Genomic DNA, 20620 nt, shown 5'->3' on the forward strand with positions numbered 1-20620 from the left:
TACCCCTAATTTTGAACACCGAATTACCTGAATTTGGAGGGAGTTTTGAGCTGTCTCTCCGGTGCGGCTTGCGGTAACAGGGCGGGGGACGAGGCGAGTTTCCTCGGGATGAAAGACGAGGGTTCGGCGGGGTCCCCGTAGGGTCGGCGCTGCTGGAGGAAGCTGCTGCCATGCTCCAGGGTCTTCCTCAACGGGACCTGCTGCTGCTGCGAGTTGCCGTTCATGTTCGCGTTCGGCGAGGACCGGTTCTGCCATCTCCTCGGTTTCGCCTCTTGACTTCTCGCCGGAGCCGCGACGTTCTCCGGGTCCGACGCCCGGAGTTGACGGGGCATCGGCGACGGCGACGAGTTGCAGCTCCGCGGGGACGCCCAATCGCCCCCGCCCTTCTCGTCCCTTCGCAGACCCTTCCGTTCATCTGAAACATTGAAAATATTATCGTGAGTACTTCGAATTGCGAGGGTTCACTGGAAAAAAAAAAACACATTGGATCAAGAGTCCTGACTCTTAAAAACATCGACAAGAAAAAGTACTCTTGATTCAATCAGAATCTGAAACATTGAAAATATTATCGTGAGTACTTCAATTACGAGGGTTCACTGGAAAAGAAAACACATTGGATCAAGAGTCCTGACTCTTAAAAACATCGACAAGAAAAAGTACTCTTGATTCAATCAGAATCTACTTTAAATCAAGAGCCAAGCCTCTTGATTTAAGTGGATTTCGTTTTGATTCAAGCAAAAATCCGATTGAATCGAGAGTATTTTTTCTTGTCAATGTTTTCAAGAGTCTGGACTCTAGATCCAATGTGTTTTATTTTCAGTGTTTACCCGTGCAAGGACGTATTGTGAAATACGCGTTTGTTTTCAGGGTTGCCACAGAATTTAACAAATTAAATTCCCTAAAATTTGATGAAAAAGCACTAGTAAAGTAACCGGATAAAAAGTGATCGGGAGAAAGGTAATTTCATCAACATAATGCAGCCCGATAAAAATAAGTTCAACTTTAAATTCCCTAAAATTTCCCTAATACATTTTAGTGACCTTTCCTGGCAATTGAACAAATGTGAGATTGTTTAAAAAAAATATAGTTGGAAATGGTTTCCAGGCAAAATTTTTTGTTCGAAACGTCAAAGCCACCCGAAAAAGCATATAAAGGTCACTTGACGATTTTTCCCTGACTTTTCCGTCACTATCCCTGACTTTTTAAATTCCCTGACATTTCCCGGTTTTCCGGTATTCCCTGGCTATGGCAACCCTGTGTTTTGGAAATAATATATGCAGCGTATGTCACAGGTAATTAAAAATCGCCGGCAATTTGCAAATCACGATTGACATATGGACCACATTTACCAATTAGGAACTACAATTTCGCGTGGAAAAACGATGAAATTTCACGCGAAATTTCACTGTTTTCTTGCATGGCCAACGTCTGGGACCTCCTACTCGCGAAATTTTACTTCGAAGTCGTGCACTCCAGCAAAATGAAATCACGCATGATGATTTTTACTTGTGATTTTTGCTTCATGAGATTCATCTATATGACCCGGAGAATAGATTAATATAGTTGCGCGTTTTTGCATTAATTAACGTTGGAATTTAGTTTCACAGCTCATTGAGAAATGAATGAATATATTATGACTGATACCGATTTCAGGCTCTGCCCTGAAGGTTTCATTTCATCAATTTGGTTCAAATCGGGTCGCTTTATTGATTCTGCGCCCTCACTCAAAGCGCTATGCAATCAAGGAGATATTCAATTATTACGTAACACGCTTTTCTCGCTTCCCCTTGAAACGCACCGGTAATGCAAATGATTGAAGGATACACACCCTCATGCAAAATGAGCCGCTGAAGAGTACCTCTCCTGATCTTCATCAATTCTTTTGCTAATGATGGCAAAAACATATATTCCTCTCGAGAAAATTACGTAATTTTTAAAATTTTGATGGAAAAGTAACGTTGTTCCCCTCGCAAATGAAAGTCTCGACACAAAAACTCGCTTAAAAGTCACAAGTGAGGGATCGCGATTCAAGTGATTCGATCGGCCGAACGGTCGTTCTTCCGCCCTTAGGACTTAGGAGCCTCCAGAATCACTTAGGAACCTCCAAAATCACAAAATGCACATCATCCGCACAAAAACTCAATTAAAAGTCACAAGTGAGGGATCGCGATTCACTTGATTCGATCGGCCGAACGGTCGATTTTGCGCCCTTAGGAGCCTCAAGAATCACGGAGTGCACATCATTTGTTATGGGGATTGGGATAGGGGATTTGTAAGCGTACATTTGAATGGTGAAACTACCATACCATGTATCTCGGAAAATGCAGTTTTTCAGAAGAGCAAAAAGACTGTCTCCGTTCCTCATTTGTGATCATTAAAAGGTAATAATTCTTACATAAAGGTATACATGATAAGATGATTTCCACCACGCCTTGAGCATTTTCGAAAATAGCCTCAACAGTTAGATAATACGGTGGAAAAACCGAGTTATGTGTGTTTGCGAATTAGGAACCAACTTTTTTACCTCGAGGTATGTGAATTTCGAATTAAGCTTCCGAGCCTGACATTTGAAGATTTTGATCGATGTAAGACTTGGCAAAGAGTCATATTGTTTTAAACTAACGCACTAAAAGCTCAAGGGGAAGAGAAGGAAAAAAAAAATAAAAATCCGAGGAGTCAACGGCGAGTTTTGCAGCGTTATCAGTCGAGACGATATCCAAATTCCAATCAAACACAAAATCAAAAACATTCTCTCTCTTGCGGTCGGCATGGCGCTTACTTTCATACAAATCCATGTTGATTTGACACATCCGGCTTAAAAATAGCCTGACAGCCGCCGGACAAAGGTCAATCAATTTATTTACGTTTTGAGCGACCGCAATATTCTTAACCGCGTGCTCCCGAAGATGCGTAGATGCGCAGTTGACGACATGTGACGAGATACAGCTTTTCTCTCAACGAAAACTGCAAACTGTCCGTTCTGTCTGACAACGTTACTTATTAACTTCGGATTACTTCATACGTCCGCGCGCGTACACGGCTGCGAAGGGGGGGGGGGGTGAGATAATTTTCTCACGCCTCCTCATGACAAAACGCAAGTTGTAAGAGAATGAAATGCAGGGCAGTGGAACCAAGGTTCATTCAGCATAGAACTGCAGGACAGACAAAACACACGGAGACATAATTCTGGGAGGTGCAGTTGCCAGATTGAAATCTGCGCCTGAGATAATGTAATCATGAACACAGGTGCAGGCGTGCTCATCGAACTCGGGGGAGATGATTAAAATCGTGATATCCAGCTAGATTTTTTGGTGCGACGGGTTTTCTTCGATTTCATAATGCCCTGATTTTCCGAGGTTTTTTTCGGCATGACTTCTCGAGAAAAAATCTTTCGACGAAGTATTTGCGGCAGGAAAACTGTAGAAATTAAGAAAAATCAGTTTTTGGGGCGATGGAAAAACGTCAGGGTCCCGAGGTAGAACCCCCTGACTTTTCAGGATTCGGAAAATATCGGCGGTGTAAGTCGGCAATCTCATAACTCGGTTTGCAACGTCGCAGACTTCCTATCATACTTTATTTTTTAAACGGAAAACTACTCAACGGCAATTCTTTAAAACTGCCGTGATTTTTCCTCTCTGTGCGAAGAAAATTCTGCATTAACTTCAAGGAATGTTGTTAATTTGTTCTCCTTCAAAAAAATAACTTGGAGACGGAGATTTTCAGACACCGCAAACGAGTTATGTGACTGCCGACTTACACCGTCGATATCTCTGATTTTTCGAGGTTTTACCAGATTTTTGAAGAATTTCCCCCCTGTTCTTGTTATTTCCCTCGGATTTGGCATTTTCTGAGGACCCTTTAACGATTTCGACCAGGATTTTGAGCACGTTAAGGTCCACATGCAACATACTGTTACTAATACAAAATATGTTGTCAGAGCAGAATTACACAGAGAAAAGTAGTCCTTTAACATGCCGTGACAGGTGTACTCGTTGAATTAGTCGGAAATCCGTCCAACCGCAATCCCACAATTTCTGCACGTTTGTAAAAAATTCTGTAAAAGAGGCAAAATCTGCCATGCAATCGTACTTACTGAAACGATGGTAAATTTTTTAAGTCTTTCGTTGCCCGTTGTTTTCCTTACGCAATTCTCCGTTTCATGTCCCCGTGATATTCCAGAGGATAAAAGACTTCCAAACATCTTAATACAATATGAGAAACCACTTTTCTCTCCTGAGAGACAACTTGTATCTCTTGAGGGAGAAGTAGTCTTTCATCAGCAATTACTTGTCGCCCGTGAAAGACAACTTAAATCTCCTGAGAGGCAACTTTTGACCCTTGAGGGACAAGTTGCCTTTCCGGAGAGAAGAGTTGCCTCTCACGGGCGACAAGATGTATCCCCTGAGGGACAACTTGTCTCAAAATTGGAAAAAGGTGGCAAGACTCCGTGAAAAAAAAAAATCTTAAAGTTTGACGTGAGATTTCAAGTAAATATTTCATGAAATTTCAGAAATGTATGAAAGACATTGAAAAACACCGGTTCCTTCTCATGTTTCGCAAAATGTAAAAATGGTGACTTTCTCCTATTTTGTGCGTTGGAGTGCGAGTGGCATACTCTAGCCCCTGTAAAACATAAAATATTTCACAGCCTCGTGAAATTCCATGAAATGTTTCACTGAAATTTTCAACCTTTCATTTCCATCTTGCTTTTCACGACACTCCGCGCATTCGTGCTAAAAATACGTATATCCCACGAAAACCCTACGCACATAGTTCCTTTCAGCATAAATACGTCCAACAGTGATCGGGTCGGATGCGAGAGCGCCAGTGGTGTGGCGTGAATTGCAATGTATCGATTGTCATGCCATTTAAACCTATGGTAAAGAATCGATTATTAAGGTGTTCGCAGCGAACGCCTGTTTATCGATCCTTTTCCATAGGTTTCAATGGCATAACAATAGATATATCGCAATGGAGATGTTGCATGTGTGGGGGATTTGCGATTTGACCATTGATTCTTATGTAAAAGTTTGCGAAAAACACGATGATGCAACTGCTTTTCTCTGAAATCATCTCCCAAACTCAAAAAAAGCTCTTAAAGTGAGGCCAAAATGGAGGGGATATCCCACCCTACCCTGAGAGTCCACCTCTACATCAAAACAAACTCTCCATGCAAAGATAGGGAGCAAATACATTAGCAGGGTTGCCGAGATTTCAGTTTTAGAGTCCCCAAATAAGATGACAGCCCTGTCAATGTATTTGCTTCCTATCTTTGCATGGAGAGTTTGTTTTGATGTAGAAGTGGACTCTCGGGGTAGGGTGGGATATTCCCTCCATTTTGGCCTCAACTTGAGAGCTTTTTGTGAGCTTGGGAGTTGATTTCAGAGAAAACGAGTGGCACCATCGTGTTTCTCCCGAAATTTTACATAAGAATCAATAGTCAAATCGCAAATTCCTCACACATGCAATATCTCCATTCACGCCACGCCACTGGAGAGCGCTCAACGTAGCGGCCCGAGGACAGCTTTCAACTAGAATCTGTTTAAGCCTGATTTTCAAGTTGACATAATTGAACTGAGGCGGGGATCCCTCGTTAGGAGGGGCGGCGGGCGGGAGAGGGGGGCGCCACCGGGACATAATGGACGCAGCCGGAAATCGAGGAAGCGGAAATTCGAGGCGGAAACCGAACGCAGCTACATGCATGACACATCGGTGCCGGACAATGTCGAGGCACAAACGTACGTATCTATGCTAGAAGGAACTATGTGCATAGGGTTCGCGAATGACATAGCTCCTTTCAGCACGGATACGTCCGAATACGTTTGCAGGTCGACCGGGGAATGGGGGCCGGGGTGACGACAGGGCGCTGGGACCCGAGAAGAGGCCGCGAGCGCCCCCGGCTGTCCAACCAGTTGTGAATTGCGATATATCGTTTGTTGTGCCATTTAAACCTATGGAAAAGGATCGATAAACGGGGTGATCGCAGCGAACACCTTAATGATCGATTCTTTACCATACGTTTAAATGGCAAAACAATCGATATATCGCAATTCACGCCACGCCACTGCGTCCGACCGGTGCAACGGAGGTTCTCCGCGATGTCGAAAAGGCGTAATTGGACCTAAATGCAGATTGCATGGTTACAGCTCCCCCCCCCACCCACCCACTCACCCCCCCCCCCCCGGGTCCGCTCTCTGCCCCCGCGTTTACCGATCGGACCCCCGATCACTGGGACAAGTCGATCGGTCATTGCGGAAACCCAACGTGTCCGCTTTCTGATGGGAGGAGTGTGATAGTGGGTATTTTTTCAGTCCGGTGCCTCCGTAGGTAGAGAGTAGGCCATTGGGTCTCACGGTGAGTCATGGAGACCCTTTAGATAATAAAAAAAAAATGAAAAATAAAAAAAAAGGTGGTGGCTCTAAAAGAGAGCGGGTGAGAGAGGGTTGTTTCCAACCTTTGACGTTCCATAATCTGCCGCATCTGCTACCAGAGGTGGATCCAGCGATTTGGCAACACCGAATTTCCTTAATTTGAACCCATGTCAAATAATCGATTATTGTCGGAGCACCAGGCCACCAGGCCCCTCCAAAAAATCGATACGTTTCCATGGGATTAAATGGAGAAAATGAAAAACGATTTCGCCAATTTCCTAGGTCCGCCAATGCCTGCTGCCAAGAAGTTCCAAACCAAGTTACTCGTTTGATTTATTTTAATTGGGAGTCAACGTGGACTTAAATCAGAGAATGATTTAAAGCCCGTAAAAAGACAAAACATATTTACAAATGGTTGCTTTTAACACATTATTTTTCGTCTGAAAAACTCAATGGGTAATTTTAGTTTAAGTCCCTTAATAAATAAATAAATAAATAAATGAATAAATTAAGTTCAACGAACGATTATTCCCTCCTTAATAAACGGGGGTAAAATAAGATTTCCCGTTGCTTCGACGGGAAAGTCTTGTCACGGTATATTTAACGAGGATTCCTGTTGACCCACTAGGGATTTTTTCACGGTGAGTAGCTATTACGGAGGACTCGAAGAAGTTTCGCTTCGGAGAGTAAAATTCTGACTTGAGAGAGTTCTGAAAGTTCCAGGCAGTTCGAGAAAGAGAGAAAAAGTGGACGCGTGCTCGCTCCATGTGCGAGAGTCGTCGGGGAAAAATGTTCTCGCAATGTTTTTCTCGATGTTTCTTGTGAATATTTGCATTGCGAGGAAAATAAATATTGAAGTATCGAGATTCCGGAGAACGCGGATTCGTTTTGTGCTTGAGCAGCGGGACAAGTCAAGTTTTACCGGGAACAGTTTCAACTTTTCTCACTAATTGATCAAGTCGGAAAAATCTACGACACAGGGACGGTTTATTTAGAGCAAGTTCGTTCCTTCATACATACACGCCTTCAAAAGTTAAAATTCCAGTAGATTATTAAATGGACTGCATTTTGCAATTTGGAACTACAAATTCTGGCTCTTCTGGAAAAACACTTATGTGCATAGGGAAACTAATGGCACATACGTCGGTTTTAAACCGGGCTAGAATTTATAGTTCCAAATTGCAAAATGCAGTCCAAATGTTAAGTATTATGCGACTGACTCCTGAAACCACAAAACGTCGCTTCCCTCACGAAAGAACGTAACTAGATTTCAATGTTGCCAAATTTCCCTTTGGAAATTTAACCTGGAAAATTTTGGGCATTTCTAACTGAGAATTTCGCTGATTTTTCTTCAGATCTCACGCAAAAGTCAGAAAAAACTTTATTTAACAAACATTGCACGAATATACACTGGAAAAAAAACACATTGGATCTAGAGTCCAGACTCTTAAAATCATCGACAAGAGAAAATACTCTTGATTCAATCAGATTTAAGCTTAAATCAAGAAGAAAGCCTCTTAATTTGAGCGGATTTCCTTTTGATTTAAGCTTAAATCTGATTGAATCAAGAGTATTTTTTCTTGTCAATGTTTTCAAGAGTCTGGACTCTAGATCCAATGTGTTTTTTTCCAGTGTATGCTTGTACTTATTGAATTGTTTGAGTCAATCTTGCGACCTTGGGATGGAGTTACATTCCTTCGTCCAGAAAGCGACGAGAAGTGCCAGTTCTTTTCACAGGATTCCCTAGTATTTTCCCGATATTTAAACTGAATTTATGAGTAGGGAGCGAACTTGAATACAGCGTTTTCAAATTTGAGCAACTTTTTCTTTGCTTTAAATATACTTAATGTTTATACAGCGATACAATTAACACGACGTTTTCCTTACAAATTAACTATCTTCCAGTAGGAAAACAAAAACTATTTGCCATCCTAGGTGTAATTTTTTTCATTTTTTTAAACATTTTCTTGATAAAAATGAAGATTCACGGGTTTCACACGACTGCAATTCAGTAGGTTCTGTTAAATTCGATACTATTTGTAATTTTTTTTTTTTTTTTCATGTATAATGCGGAGGCTTCAAGTGTCTTTGAAATGTAATCGAAATACATCAAAGATCAAATCTAAAGGGTTTCAAGGAATTAAGTGAAGACCTGGCCGAGATATAAAAGGAATTTTGAGAGCCTCAGTTTGTACGTGGAATTTTCTCTGTTCTTTTCTCAGTTCCCTGGCTCGGATGTCTAAACCTTTGTGCACATTCTATAAATAACGTTATCACGTCTAAACCTTTGTACACAACCTATAAATAACGTTACCATGTCTAAACCAGTGGCGTGGCGTGCTTTGCGATATATCGATTGATACGCCACTCAAACCTATGAAAAAAGATCGATTATCAGGGTGTTCGCAGCGAACACCTTAGTAATCGATTCTTTACCATAGTTTCAAATGGCGAAATGTCGATAATCGATCATTCACGCCACGCCACTGGTCTAAACCTTTGTACACAACCTACGAATAATGTTATCATGTTCTAAAATACATGTGGATTCCACGTAATAAGCCTTACCTCCAACAGAAAAAAGTCCAACTTTGCATAAAAAGAAGAGGGCAGGCCAACAGGAGAAAATCACTAATTGCTTGATGATTCCGAAAGTAAGGAACAATATGACCCTCGTAAGGACGCTTGTGATACTAAAATGCACAACATTAATCGATAAGTAGTAACGAGGCATTTTTTTAAAATCAATTTTCCTTCTTTAAAACATCAAAACTAATGAAAAACAAAAACTTGCGACTCAGTATGAAAAATGAAACTGCACATTGCCGAACAGCATGTGTATGATAAGCATCTCTTCGAGGGAGCGATGACACGAGAACCTGAACACAGATTGTCACGCTGATAACTTGGGTGCTAACTGGCGAAACGTGAATAATCCACTATCGATTTTTCCCCATTTGAAACTACGGTAAAGAATCGATCTTCCAGGTGTCCGGTGATAATCGATCCTTCTCCATAGGTTTAAATGGCAAATCGATCGATGCATCGGAAAGCGCGACACGTTGCTGATACTGACCTAGATTGTGACGAAGCCCTCAGCTGACAACTACTCCAGAGTGGGTATCGCTACGAGAGTTAGGTTATCACAAATTGGTGATGATACAATCAGAAAAATCAAAGGAGAAAAGGGAAAGAAGAGGAGGAGAGATCGAGTGATCCTGAGGTGTGATGAGAATTAAAATACGACTCACAGATTGGCAGATCGCAGACTAGCGCTGACAGCTGGATAGCGAAAGAAAAAGTTGCAAGATTTGTCAAAAAGATTTCAACGAGCGACTTGAATAATGAATAGTGGACATTCAAACCCTGACAGTCACCATTAGGTTTTGCTTGGATTATGCACGGTGTTCCTCGTGGTTAAAAGGAGAAAAAAACCTCATCGATTTTGCCTCATGGACTCTTTATCAAGAATTTTTCGCCAAATTTTTGTCTCAAATATCTACGAAAGCACTTATCAAGAATTGTTTACTAAATTTTTGTCTCAAATATCTACGAAAGCACTATTATTCTTTTCAAGAAACTTAAAAAATGCTGATAGTGTTAAACGATTTTCGAATTTCAACTCTTCAAATGGACCAAGTGCAGCGAGCAGAAATCAAGCTTGATAACGTTGAGGCCGAAGAAAAGAAGTTTGAAGTTTCATTCCTTTGTGTTATGAGACTCAAAGTAACACGTTCAGTTCAACTCATATTTTTGGATTCAAAGAATCTTTCTCTGCTTATACATTTCTGACAAAAGAAGATGCGCTTAAGAGCGTTGTTGTAGTTCACTGATGGAATGAGGGATGTCAAAGCGCCTTCATTTTCCGCGACATGCAACGCGGACAGCCATTAAGCACGAATAGTTGCATTCAGGATGCCAGGCGTTCTAATCAAAGCAACATCGCATCTGATAGCCAAGATGTTATCCCTGCCTTTATGTTTAATGAATTAAAGAAGGATTGAATTGGAGTCAACCCCATCTCCAATGAGTTTAAACAATTTTAAGGGAAAATTACTTTAAGAGAATGTGTTTCTACGACAAATTAACGCATTGATTTTCCTTAGAATCTACTTTATCACTATAATTCATTTGTAGAGGTTTAACATATAATGAGACGTTAAGCGTTGAACCACTTAATCAATAGAACCATCTATAGGTCGTTTCGTGCCTCCTCCTCCGCCAAAATTTAGATAAAATATTTGGCTGAACGTTTGATTTTTTACCGTTGAAACTCCAATTATCCCACACCCCACCATTCGTCAATCAAATTTCGTTTGATATTACGCTCAACAACTTACGCATCATATTTAATTCGTCGGTTCCCTCGCGAATAAACGAAACTGAATTCGAATTTAGCCAAATTTTCTCGCACAGATCGCTTCTTACCCAGGAGAATCATGGAATTTCTAGCTGAAAATTACACTGATTTTTCTTTTAATCTCGAATAAAAATTAGACAAATTTTCAACGACGGTAAATGGCGCAAGTTAATTCTTGTATAAAGTTGAATTGATTGAGTAAATTTTGCAATCTTGGAATGACATTACGTTCCTTCGTCCAAGAAACAAGGAATTATCGTTAGGCGAAAAGTATGGCTCATCTTCGAATTTAACTTTTGCCTCACTCTGGCGGATCCAGCAAATGGGCAACATTGTTTTTCCTCCATTTAAACCCGTGGAAATGAGGGGCGCGGAAGACAAGGCGCATAAGTGCAGTTTTTGAAAAAGTGAGATATTGATGATTTCAAGTAAAACTAGTTTCATTGCATATTCTGTGCAAAACTCTCTCCCTAAATCCAATTTTTAAGCATCAAAAAGTCAGCTTGACATTTTTTTCTTCGGCCATAAGGTCCCATGTAATTTCGAAACTTCGAACACGTATTTCTTGAGATAACAAAAACCGCGTCTTGTCCTCCAAGTCCCTAAAATGTATCGATTCCTGGAGGGGCCTGGTGCTCCAACAGGAATCGATTATTTGACATAGATTCAAACGGAGGCAATCCGGTGTTGCCATATTGCTGGATCCGTTTCTGCGCTCGATTACCTTGCTTACTTGGATTGTTAGTGAGAAGTCTCTAAAATATTATGTCACTGAAGCGTTTGACACAAACAGGCGCGAGTTAAACGGTTTTGGTTGCATTGGGGAATAATAACCCGATAGCGAGCAGCCCCAATCAAGTAGGCGCGCCAATTGACTTTGATGAACGTTGCCAAATTTCCCGAAACCTATAAAGTAACTCGAGAGGAAAGCTACGAAATCACTGCGCTTTCTGACAGACGTGACAGCGTCATTCGGCATTACAAGGGGCTCATTTCCATTGTGGTGAATGCGTTTTGAGCAATCGCTTTGATTGAATTGCTATGAATGCTGTTGATACAGTCTTTCAAAATTATTACCTGGATTATCGCTAGACGTCAACCAAAACCGTTTCACAGTCTTTCACACGACGAGTATGTGAAACTTCGCCATGTTATCGAAGAGAGCGGTGACGCCCACATTTTCAAAATCTAGTTTCCTTCAAAATTCATTTCACCTAATTTGGATGAACTCGCCGATTCAGCTAAAACAGCAAAGTTTATTTTGTTTGAATAAAAAAAAAGATCTATGAGAAAGGAGTATGTGCGAAAGAATTGATATTGCTTCAGACGAAACAGTAGTAAGTCTAAATTATTCCGCGAGCGAGCTGCACTTGCTGTTGTGTAGGGTAAAATCTGTCATGATAGTGAAGAAAACCGTAAGTGCTAAAATTAGGTTTTGATAAATTGGGCACACTAGCGTCGGAGCGGAAAATTTCATTGAAGAAAGATTCCGTTCTTTGTCACCAGTGGCGTGGCGTGTTTTGTGATACATCGATTGTTATGCCACTTAAACCTGTGGAAAAGGATCGATAAACAGGGTGTTCGCAGCGAACACCTTAATAATCGATTCTCCGCCATGGGTTTAAATAGCATAATAATCGATATATCGCAAAGCACGCCACGCCACTGTTTGTCACAGTACCACCAATCATCCCACAGACTCTTAAAAATCGTTTGGATGATTGAAAATCGACCAATTGTTCTTTAGTTATATAAAAAGTGTATAATTCATTTTCATGTTAGGCTGCGGTGTTAGGCAAGGCAGCCGTAAATGCTACCTTCTGCACGCTTACGTGGTTACGCTTTGGACATACAACAAACACATTTTCAGATTAGAAATTGGCAGAAACGGGCGCATTTTACTTGACAGCACTGTTTGTGTGCATTAGATCGCCGAAGGAATAGTGCTCTTTACGGCTAGTTTGTCTGAAACTACGTAATTTTTTTACGCACTTACGGCTTTCTCATAATTCTCGTTTCCACACAAGTAAGACGAATTTTGCTGTTTTGGCTATTTCAATGATTTCATCTAAAAGAGATTAAACGAATTTTGAAGGAAACTCGATTTCGAAAATTTGAGCGCTGTACGGCTCTCTTCGCGCTTCCTCGGCAGAAATGGTAGCATATACTGCAAAAACGATAAACAATACCAGAAAAAGTATTGTTGAAGCCATAATGACCTGAAATACTGATTTATATCCTCCCCGTAGGTGCTCAAAATCCGTCCATGTCCACTACCGAGAAATTCAGAGTAATTCCGTGTGGTTCAAAAATATTCAATTTCCATCGCACAAAATACTTCTTTAGATAACTGCCATAAAGCAACCACCCAAGGAATATTCCTTGCAATGGGATTGTGTTGATCCAAACGGAAAATTTTCCTCGGTGCGAGCATATCTAATATCTTATTCTTGGTCCGATGAAACTTATTGTTGGTTCCGTTGATATGATATTTCTAACACAGAACCAACAGACTGCGGAACGACTGACAAAAGCGAGTAAATAACTCGGGCTGTTGATAAACACGGGGTTTAACACGGCGTCATCGGCTGGAATGGATTACATTTTTTTTAATGTTATCGATATGCTGTCTGTCCCTGACCTCAAGAACCTCCGCTCTCCTCTCTCTCCGGAATTCATTTCTCGTGCCACCCGCGGCACCGATATCCTACGGATGAAAAGGAAGCGACGAAAAAGAAGGAGTAAGAGCGACAGAAAAAAATAAGCTACCACCGATCAAACTCTATTCCGGCATCGTTTCGACTGGATTGATTCCCTTCGTGTTTTCCCGAAGGGGGGGGGGAGGGGAGGGGAGAGTAAAAACTTGCAGCTCCCACCTATCGCCGTCAGCCCTGCGGTGGCTCTTTGATGGAGCACTTATTTCAGGCTGACCGTGAACTTGGTAAAAGGCCGATCTCTTATCGAAACAAACGTGCTTGTTGCGTACAGAGATCATTTCTACCGTGCTTTGGAAAAACGCCCCATGAACATTCGAGGGGACCGATACGTAGCCAGGATTTTGTTTCGAGGGGGGCTTGGTCAGGTGAGCAGGATTCTCCCCCCTCCCTCCCCGGTTAAGGCGAGAGTTCGGGGGGTATGGTATAACTCCCAGTTTAGGGGGGGGGGGGGGGGTTCACCTCCAGCAAATTTTTGAAATTTTAATTCTATTTGGACGCATTCTAAAGCTTCCGTGACGCAGATTTTCCATCAATTTCTGCGGAAAAATTACGTATCTTATTTTACTTACAGCCTCCGATACCTTCAAATTGTTGCATTCAACACATATAGATAATTTTTGAAAATTCAAATCTATTTCTCGACGCATCTGAAAGTTCAAGCTTCCTCTTTTCTCGCCTTTTTGTATTTTCTGTCTCCCCTTTTCTTCATTTTTCCCTCCTTTTCTTGCTTTCGGAGGGGACTTGAGCCCCCAAAGCCCCCCCCCCCCTCTGGCTACGTGCCTAGGGTCGCCAAATTCCCCTGATAAAACATGTATTTTTTAGGAAAGTTACGCATGTTTTTCCTTGAAAATTTCAGATATGCTTGATTGAATTGTGTACAAGATTTTCAAAAACTTTGAAGACAAATATTAAAACTTTTCCCGGTAAACTCATTTTTTTATTGACAGAAATATGTCAACGTCTAAAGGCTCATACTGCGTGTTTCCATCGCACGGTGATATTGTACTCGGTTCTCCATCGAATTTAAACAAAGGCGCGGGTTGTCGAGTAAAAAATACTATTCACAGAAAGAATAGTCAAAATATATTTTCTTAATATTAACCTGTCGAGGGAATTTTCCTGAAAGGTGACTAAAATCGGTTTCATGATTTATGCAGGCTTACAAAAACGAAAATGGAATAAGGACATTCACAATTTTTTTTTTTTTTTTTCTGTAAACTTTTAACATGATTCATCTGATAATGACTGATAACCAAAAAGTTGAGCGGTTGGTTTCGTATCCCATACCCGCATAATTTTGCAAAAAGTCGCCTCACCGGTCATCGTTCAGCGTATTTTTTTGCGCATAAAGTTGCTCTTCGACCACGATTAGGCTTTTTAATTAGATTTTTTCAAAGAAATTAAGTATTTCCGGGAACATTTTACAATTTCTTCAATGACCTGAGCATTTTCGAAAAATTGCAAAAATTAAAGTTATTTTATCACACAATAATCATCGGCAACGACTTAGCAAGCCACATACCTCTTCGAGTTGCGGCAGATTAAGCAATGCTTCGCAACTACGTACATTGCTAACGTCTGCAAAAACAGATACACTTATTTCAATATAATTTCCACCATCTCAAAAGGAAAGCTGAGTTTCACATTTTAAGCAGTATTTTCTTTCTTTCGACAACCATACAATTATAAATCTGAGTCATGAGCAAAGTCAGCAGATCAACTATCAACAGCCACTAATCGAAACAATTTTGATTATTACATCGAAAGCTCCTACATCACCTCGAGAGAGCACCATGCTCGTTCCAGCCATGAATTGAGTGCCCTTTTCAGTTATGGCTGACAACACTGAATAAGGTCATTCATCTGAAGAATGTGCATTCCATTGAACTTCACGTGACGGTAAGACACAGAGGATAAACCCATAAACTGATGAACTTTAAGTGGGATTTGAGTTGAAATACTAAGTTCTCCAATCACGCCGAGAATTCGGAATAAATCACGGATTTCCATCTGAGGGCGGCGGCATCTTTGTCGCTTAGATGAACTTTGGATTGGATCAGTTGTGTACCTTTGGGTTGGTTGAGGGATTCACTGGTAGACGAACTCACAAAATTCAAATCTCTATCCTCTGTCCAAAAAGAAAACGTTATTTGGTTATAAAGGGGAATATTCATAGATTTTGATGATTTTTTTTAGGTCTTAAAGTTTGCGTGGTTTAATAAATAGGTTAGATTCGCAAATATTTCTTTGTCAGAGGGGTTGTCAGCTGACAAACCCTTGTGTCGTAGCCAAGGGGGGAGGGGGAGTGTTTCAGAGGGATTGGACCCCATCCATAACTGGAGATGTTTACCTTTGGCTCTTGAAAAATTTCTGGCAGCACCGTTAGGATTCTTATGAACCTTTTTTACGGCCTATCGACCAACTGGAGCGTTTGTTGACGTGAGACCGTAAAATCTTTCAGCCTGCCCCTGGTAAAAATTGGCGATAGGAGCTGCGTTTCAAAATACCATAGAAGTTTTTATAGCCGACTAAAGAAGGCTATTGAAAATCATATAGCTGGCTGTAGAAAGCGGAGCCAATCATATAGCCGGGCTATACGAAGCTATAAAAAAGTATACAGTCGGGCTATAGTTCCTATCGCCGGGCTTTACACTTTATCGCCGTTGGCTATAAAAGGCTATAAGAAATTGTGTAGAAATTCGTGTGCTTTGGAAATCATTAAGTTTGATACGGAACTACCTCAATATTTACAAAATACTCGTTATATTTTCCTTTAAAACATATTTTTTTCATCAATTAAAATAAGAATAATCCATACAGAGTGTGCCAACATTTCAAAATCATGAGTTGAAAAACGCTGACTCCGCGAGATTAAATATTAGAGCCTAGCACAAAGCGGAGCGGCGACGCACTAGCGCGGCGCCTACAAACCTAACAGGGATACTTCACGCATTGCGCAATGCGTGAAGTATCCCTGTTAGGTTTGTAGGCGCCAATGCGCGGTTCGCGCTCTCTGCCCGGCCGCCGCAGTATGCCACGGCGTCTGAAGCAACTATTTCACACCAGAGGTATTGCACAGTATCATAAGAAATTGAAGGCGCTCCAACATATTAAGAATGACAGGCATCCTTCAAAAATACGGAGTTTTCCTCGCAAAATGTATCAAGATACTACGGCACAAAAAGAGAGCGGTAGTCCAAAAACTCACTAAGTCCTAGTATCCGTATTTAGTAACGTTTAGCATAAACTTTATCGTCTGGCTGTTGCTTAATTGCCATCAGCTATAAAAGGCTATAAGAAATTGTACAGCCGGCTACAGAAGCTATAGGAAATCTTACAGCCGGCTTTAGGTTTATGGTATTTTGGAACACAGAATCTACTGCCAATTTACCAGGGGCAACTGGCGAACAAGTTAGGCGGTGTCACGTCTTTTTCCTGAGCACTGAAAAAAAAAAAACGCGGCTGTGAAAGCCGTACTTACGGGCTATGCAAACACGTCGTCCGTTCCGGGCTCAGAGGCTGAAAGTTCTGTATTTAGCACCCGCTACTTTGACCATACTAAACTTGGAGCAGATAAAGCAACGGTATTAGCACCCGGAACTTTCGGCCTCTGAACGCGGAATGGACGGGATGTCTCCGTACCCCGTAGTTTTCTTTTGGTAACGAAAGAAAATAATTGCCCTGGAAAGGATGTTCTAGTTTTTCCGTTTTTTTCCAACTCAGTGCACACCCAAAGACTGCTGACAGCCTCCAGCTGCGCGTCAACGAGGCTTCTAGCCCAAAGGGTTACATGTTTGAGTATGCCTCCAACGCATGGACTGAATATTTAATACTTTCATTTTGTGAGAGGAAGCGAATTCCTCAGCCGATGTTCAGAGAGCGCCTCTTTTAGAAGTCAGGCCAGGGCGTCATGGGCAAACAAACGGAGGAATATAAGCGAATTTCGTTCGGAGACGATATGTATTAGAACCTCAATGCAGGCGATAGGCAGGAAATTTTGTAGAAGAATCAGACACATTGCGAAAAACAGGGAATTTAGCCGATGACATTTTATGCTAAGACCTTGCACTAAGAATAAAAGCTCGGTTACACGAAGTGCAGTGCGCGGTATTTGAAACAGCCGCACCATTTGGTTCCCGTAACCGTACTTCTCGAATAATTTGACACAGTATTTTGGTTCATATTACCGAACTTTCAAACTCAACTGAACAGGAAAAATAGTTGGATAGCATGTAAAAGGAACTCGGTGGCGTAAAATTCGGATGCGATTATTGGACCCTAAAGCATATATATGAACCAGTGGCGTGGCGTGAATGATCGATTATCGATACTCCTTCATTTGAAGCGATGGTAAAAAATCGATTATTATGGTGTTCGTTGCGAACACTCAGTAAGTCGATCCTTTTCCATAGGTTTAAATGGCAGATCCATCGATACATCGCAAAGCAAGCCACGCCACTGATATGAACCAAAAAACGGGTGCGCCTCACACAGAACACTGTTCTCCGCTTCATGTAACCAAACTTTTTTTCAGTGATGCCAACATTTAAAAACTTGATCCAGGCATTGACTACTGCTCTCTTTCTTAGCATGACAGAAGTTTTCGCTGAACGAGATTCCTCATTGTTTCTCGGTCATAGAGTACATAGAGTCGTAAAGCAAGTGAGAGAGCTGGCGCCACTTTTAAGCATTTTCCATGTCCCGAATTCCGAGACTCCTGTGTGACGCCGGGTCACTTTTTCGATACATAATCGATTGTTTGCGATACACGGGTACCCGGCCATCCTATGACAACAACAACAACAACAAAGGAGATAGGAATTACCACGTATTCGACACCGCCATTTTGGATCGAAAATGTATCGAAAGAGCGACCCGAACTCGGCGCACACCGGGCTCGGAATTCGTCGAGCAGAACATGGCGCCAGCTCTCCCATTTACATTACGACTCTATGTACTCTATGTTCTCGGTGTATGGTGAACTATCCAGCAAGGCACAATGCCCCGCTTGCCCACGTGAAAAGCGCGAAAATTCGTCGCTTTGACCTTGAAACGAAGTGAAGATCTCACACACTCACACACGCACTCGCTGGTCGCCATCTCATTCATAATTCATGTCCACCAACGAACGGAGAGCGGTGCAACAACTGCTCGGCTACAGCTACAGCCATTTCATTGGCAGACGCGATTAGCGAAAGTTAGTATCTCTGTTTTTCCTCCATTTAAATCCATCGATTCAATGTAAAGTAGCCGGCCTGTAATCGTCTATATCGACAATTTTACAAAAGCCTCGTTCAAACACTAAAAATAGGAGTTATTGGTACTTCTACTTTAGAGCTCTGTGACATTTGCGACATATCGCGCAATCTTATGATCAGAACGACAGCTAGAACATCGAGGAAATATTTTTCAACAGTGGTGTCAAATATTGGTGTGTAGTGCACTGGAAAAAAACACATCGGATCTAGAGTCCAGACTCTTGAAAGCATTGACAAGAAAAAGGACTCTTGATTCAATCAGATTTAAGCTTAGATCAAGAACCAAGCCTCTCAATTTGAGCGGATTTCCTTTTGATTTAAACTAAAATCTGAGTGAATCAAGAGTCCTCTTTCTTGTCAATTTTTTCAAGAGTCTGGACTCTAGATCCAATGTGTTTTTTTTCCAGTGTGCGTATGCGGCAAGAAGTCTGTCCACGATAATTCTTCAGGATCATATTGGAACGGTCTAAAACACACTATCATTCTTTTTCCCATGCAGTGGCGATGTATTATATCCTGATACAAAATCAGGAAAACCAGCGCGCCTTCATTTTTTTGTATATGCAGCCCGGATAGTTATCGAGCACGAATAGTTGCGTTCAAACTTAGGAGTTCAGATGGCGGTGACGCGCGGCATAGCGTACAATTCCACGATGACTGATAAATGTCGAATCGATCAGTTACTACACTGGATATCGTTTTTGGGACGGATTGCTCAACATGTTTGTCATGATTAGACAAATCCGAGTGTTGACTTCCGAAAATAACTTTGACACTATCGGTAGTGGTATCTAGGTCTCTTATTACTGACGGTGAAAATTGAGCGACCTTTAGAGAAAAAAGGAACGAAGCGACATTAATAAAAAGAGTTGAGAATTATTGAGTTAGTATATTCTCTCCTACAGAAAATTTCAACCTTAAGATTAAGTTAACCCAAGATTATGGCCAATTCAATCGGAAACGGCGCTAACAAGGAAGAAAGGAATTTATTAAGACCGCGCGGTTTTGAGTCCACCCGAGCTGAATTTCCTCAACTCTACGATTTTTTACTGATTAAAAATCTATACTCTACGGAATGCACCATGATTGGGTCACTTTAGGTGGCTTTTTCGGGTTCAACACTGGCCTAAACATAAGACTAAAGGACAGTATTAGACCCCAAAAAGAGACCAAAAATGACCAAATCATGACGCACTCCGTAAAATGCAGAGTTCGTAATCGTAGAGTTGAGAGAATTCAGGGTGGGCCCTAATACGGCCCACATCGATATACCCCTCCTTTACCAAAAGTTGGTGTTGGAGAATTTAAACACATTTTTTTTTTGTTTCATCTGAGAGTGCTCAATGAGCTGATAAGTGCGCAATATTTCTTATAATTTTTTTTTGAAATGGGAAATGGTAGAAAAATAGATATATTTGTCACATTTCTTCCAACAGTCGTTCAATTTATAAACCAAGGACATCTTCACGCCCGGTTCTCTTAGCAGTTTCATTTTAAACATGAAATCTACAAAATCTTGGACACCTGCAAATTCTCCATTTCTCCTGTAAAAAGACGCCACAAGTTTCATATCAATGCTGCAGAGACGCAGTCCACCTTGCACGCGATGATCTACATCTGATCACCAACTGTATCGAACGTGTCATCATCGAGGCGTTACGTAATATTTGAGGATGAGGATCGTAGACCTGAGCAAAGCGTCAAATACGGATATAGTTACATCTAATTACACATCTGGATCGGAGGGTCGAAGAATGCCGGCTGTGCATCGTTGCAAGACGGTTGTGCACCGAATGCACAGCGCCAAGTCTGATGATTCTGAGCTCAAACTTACTCAAGCAGAGGAATCGCTCTTGCAAACTTAGACTATATTATGACGTCACTGTTCGATATCTATCAGTTGCAGCCAGAGAT

At 41.4% G+C, this 20620-nt stretch overlaps 1 protein-coding gene across 6 annotated transcripts in view; it reads right to left on the reverse strand.

Moving 5' to 3' along the window:
- Window positions 1-20620, reverse strand: part of Svil (Supervillin) — a 390519-nt gene that overhangs the window by 149194 nt on the left and 220705 nt on the right. For 5 of the 6 annotated variants that reach the window (XM_019058279.2, XM_019058276.2, XM_072296132.1 and 2 more), the window contains exon 7: window positions 28-415. In XM_019058279.2, the coding sequence (XP_018913824.2) occupies window positions 28-415 (388 nt within the window). Of the gene's footprint in view, window positions 1-27; window positions 416-8939; window positions 9247-20620 lie in introns of those variants that run through there. The other variant, XM_019058280.2, reaches the window with a different exon arrangement.

The sequence above is a fragment of the Bemisia tabaci genome, chromosome 2 (genome assembly GCF_918797505.1).
Source record: "Bemisia tabaci chromosome 2, PGI_BMITA_v3".
NCBI lineage: Eukaryota > Metazoa > Arthropoda > Insecta > Hemiptera > Aleyrodidae > Bemisia > Bemisia tabaci.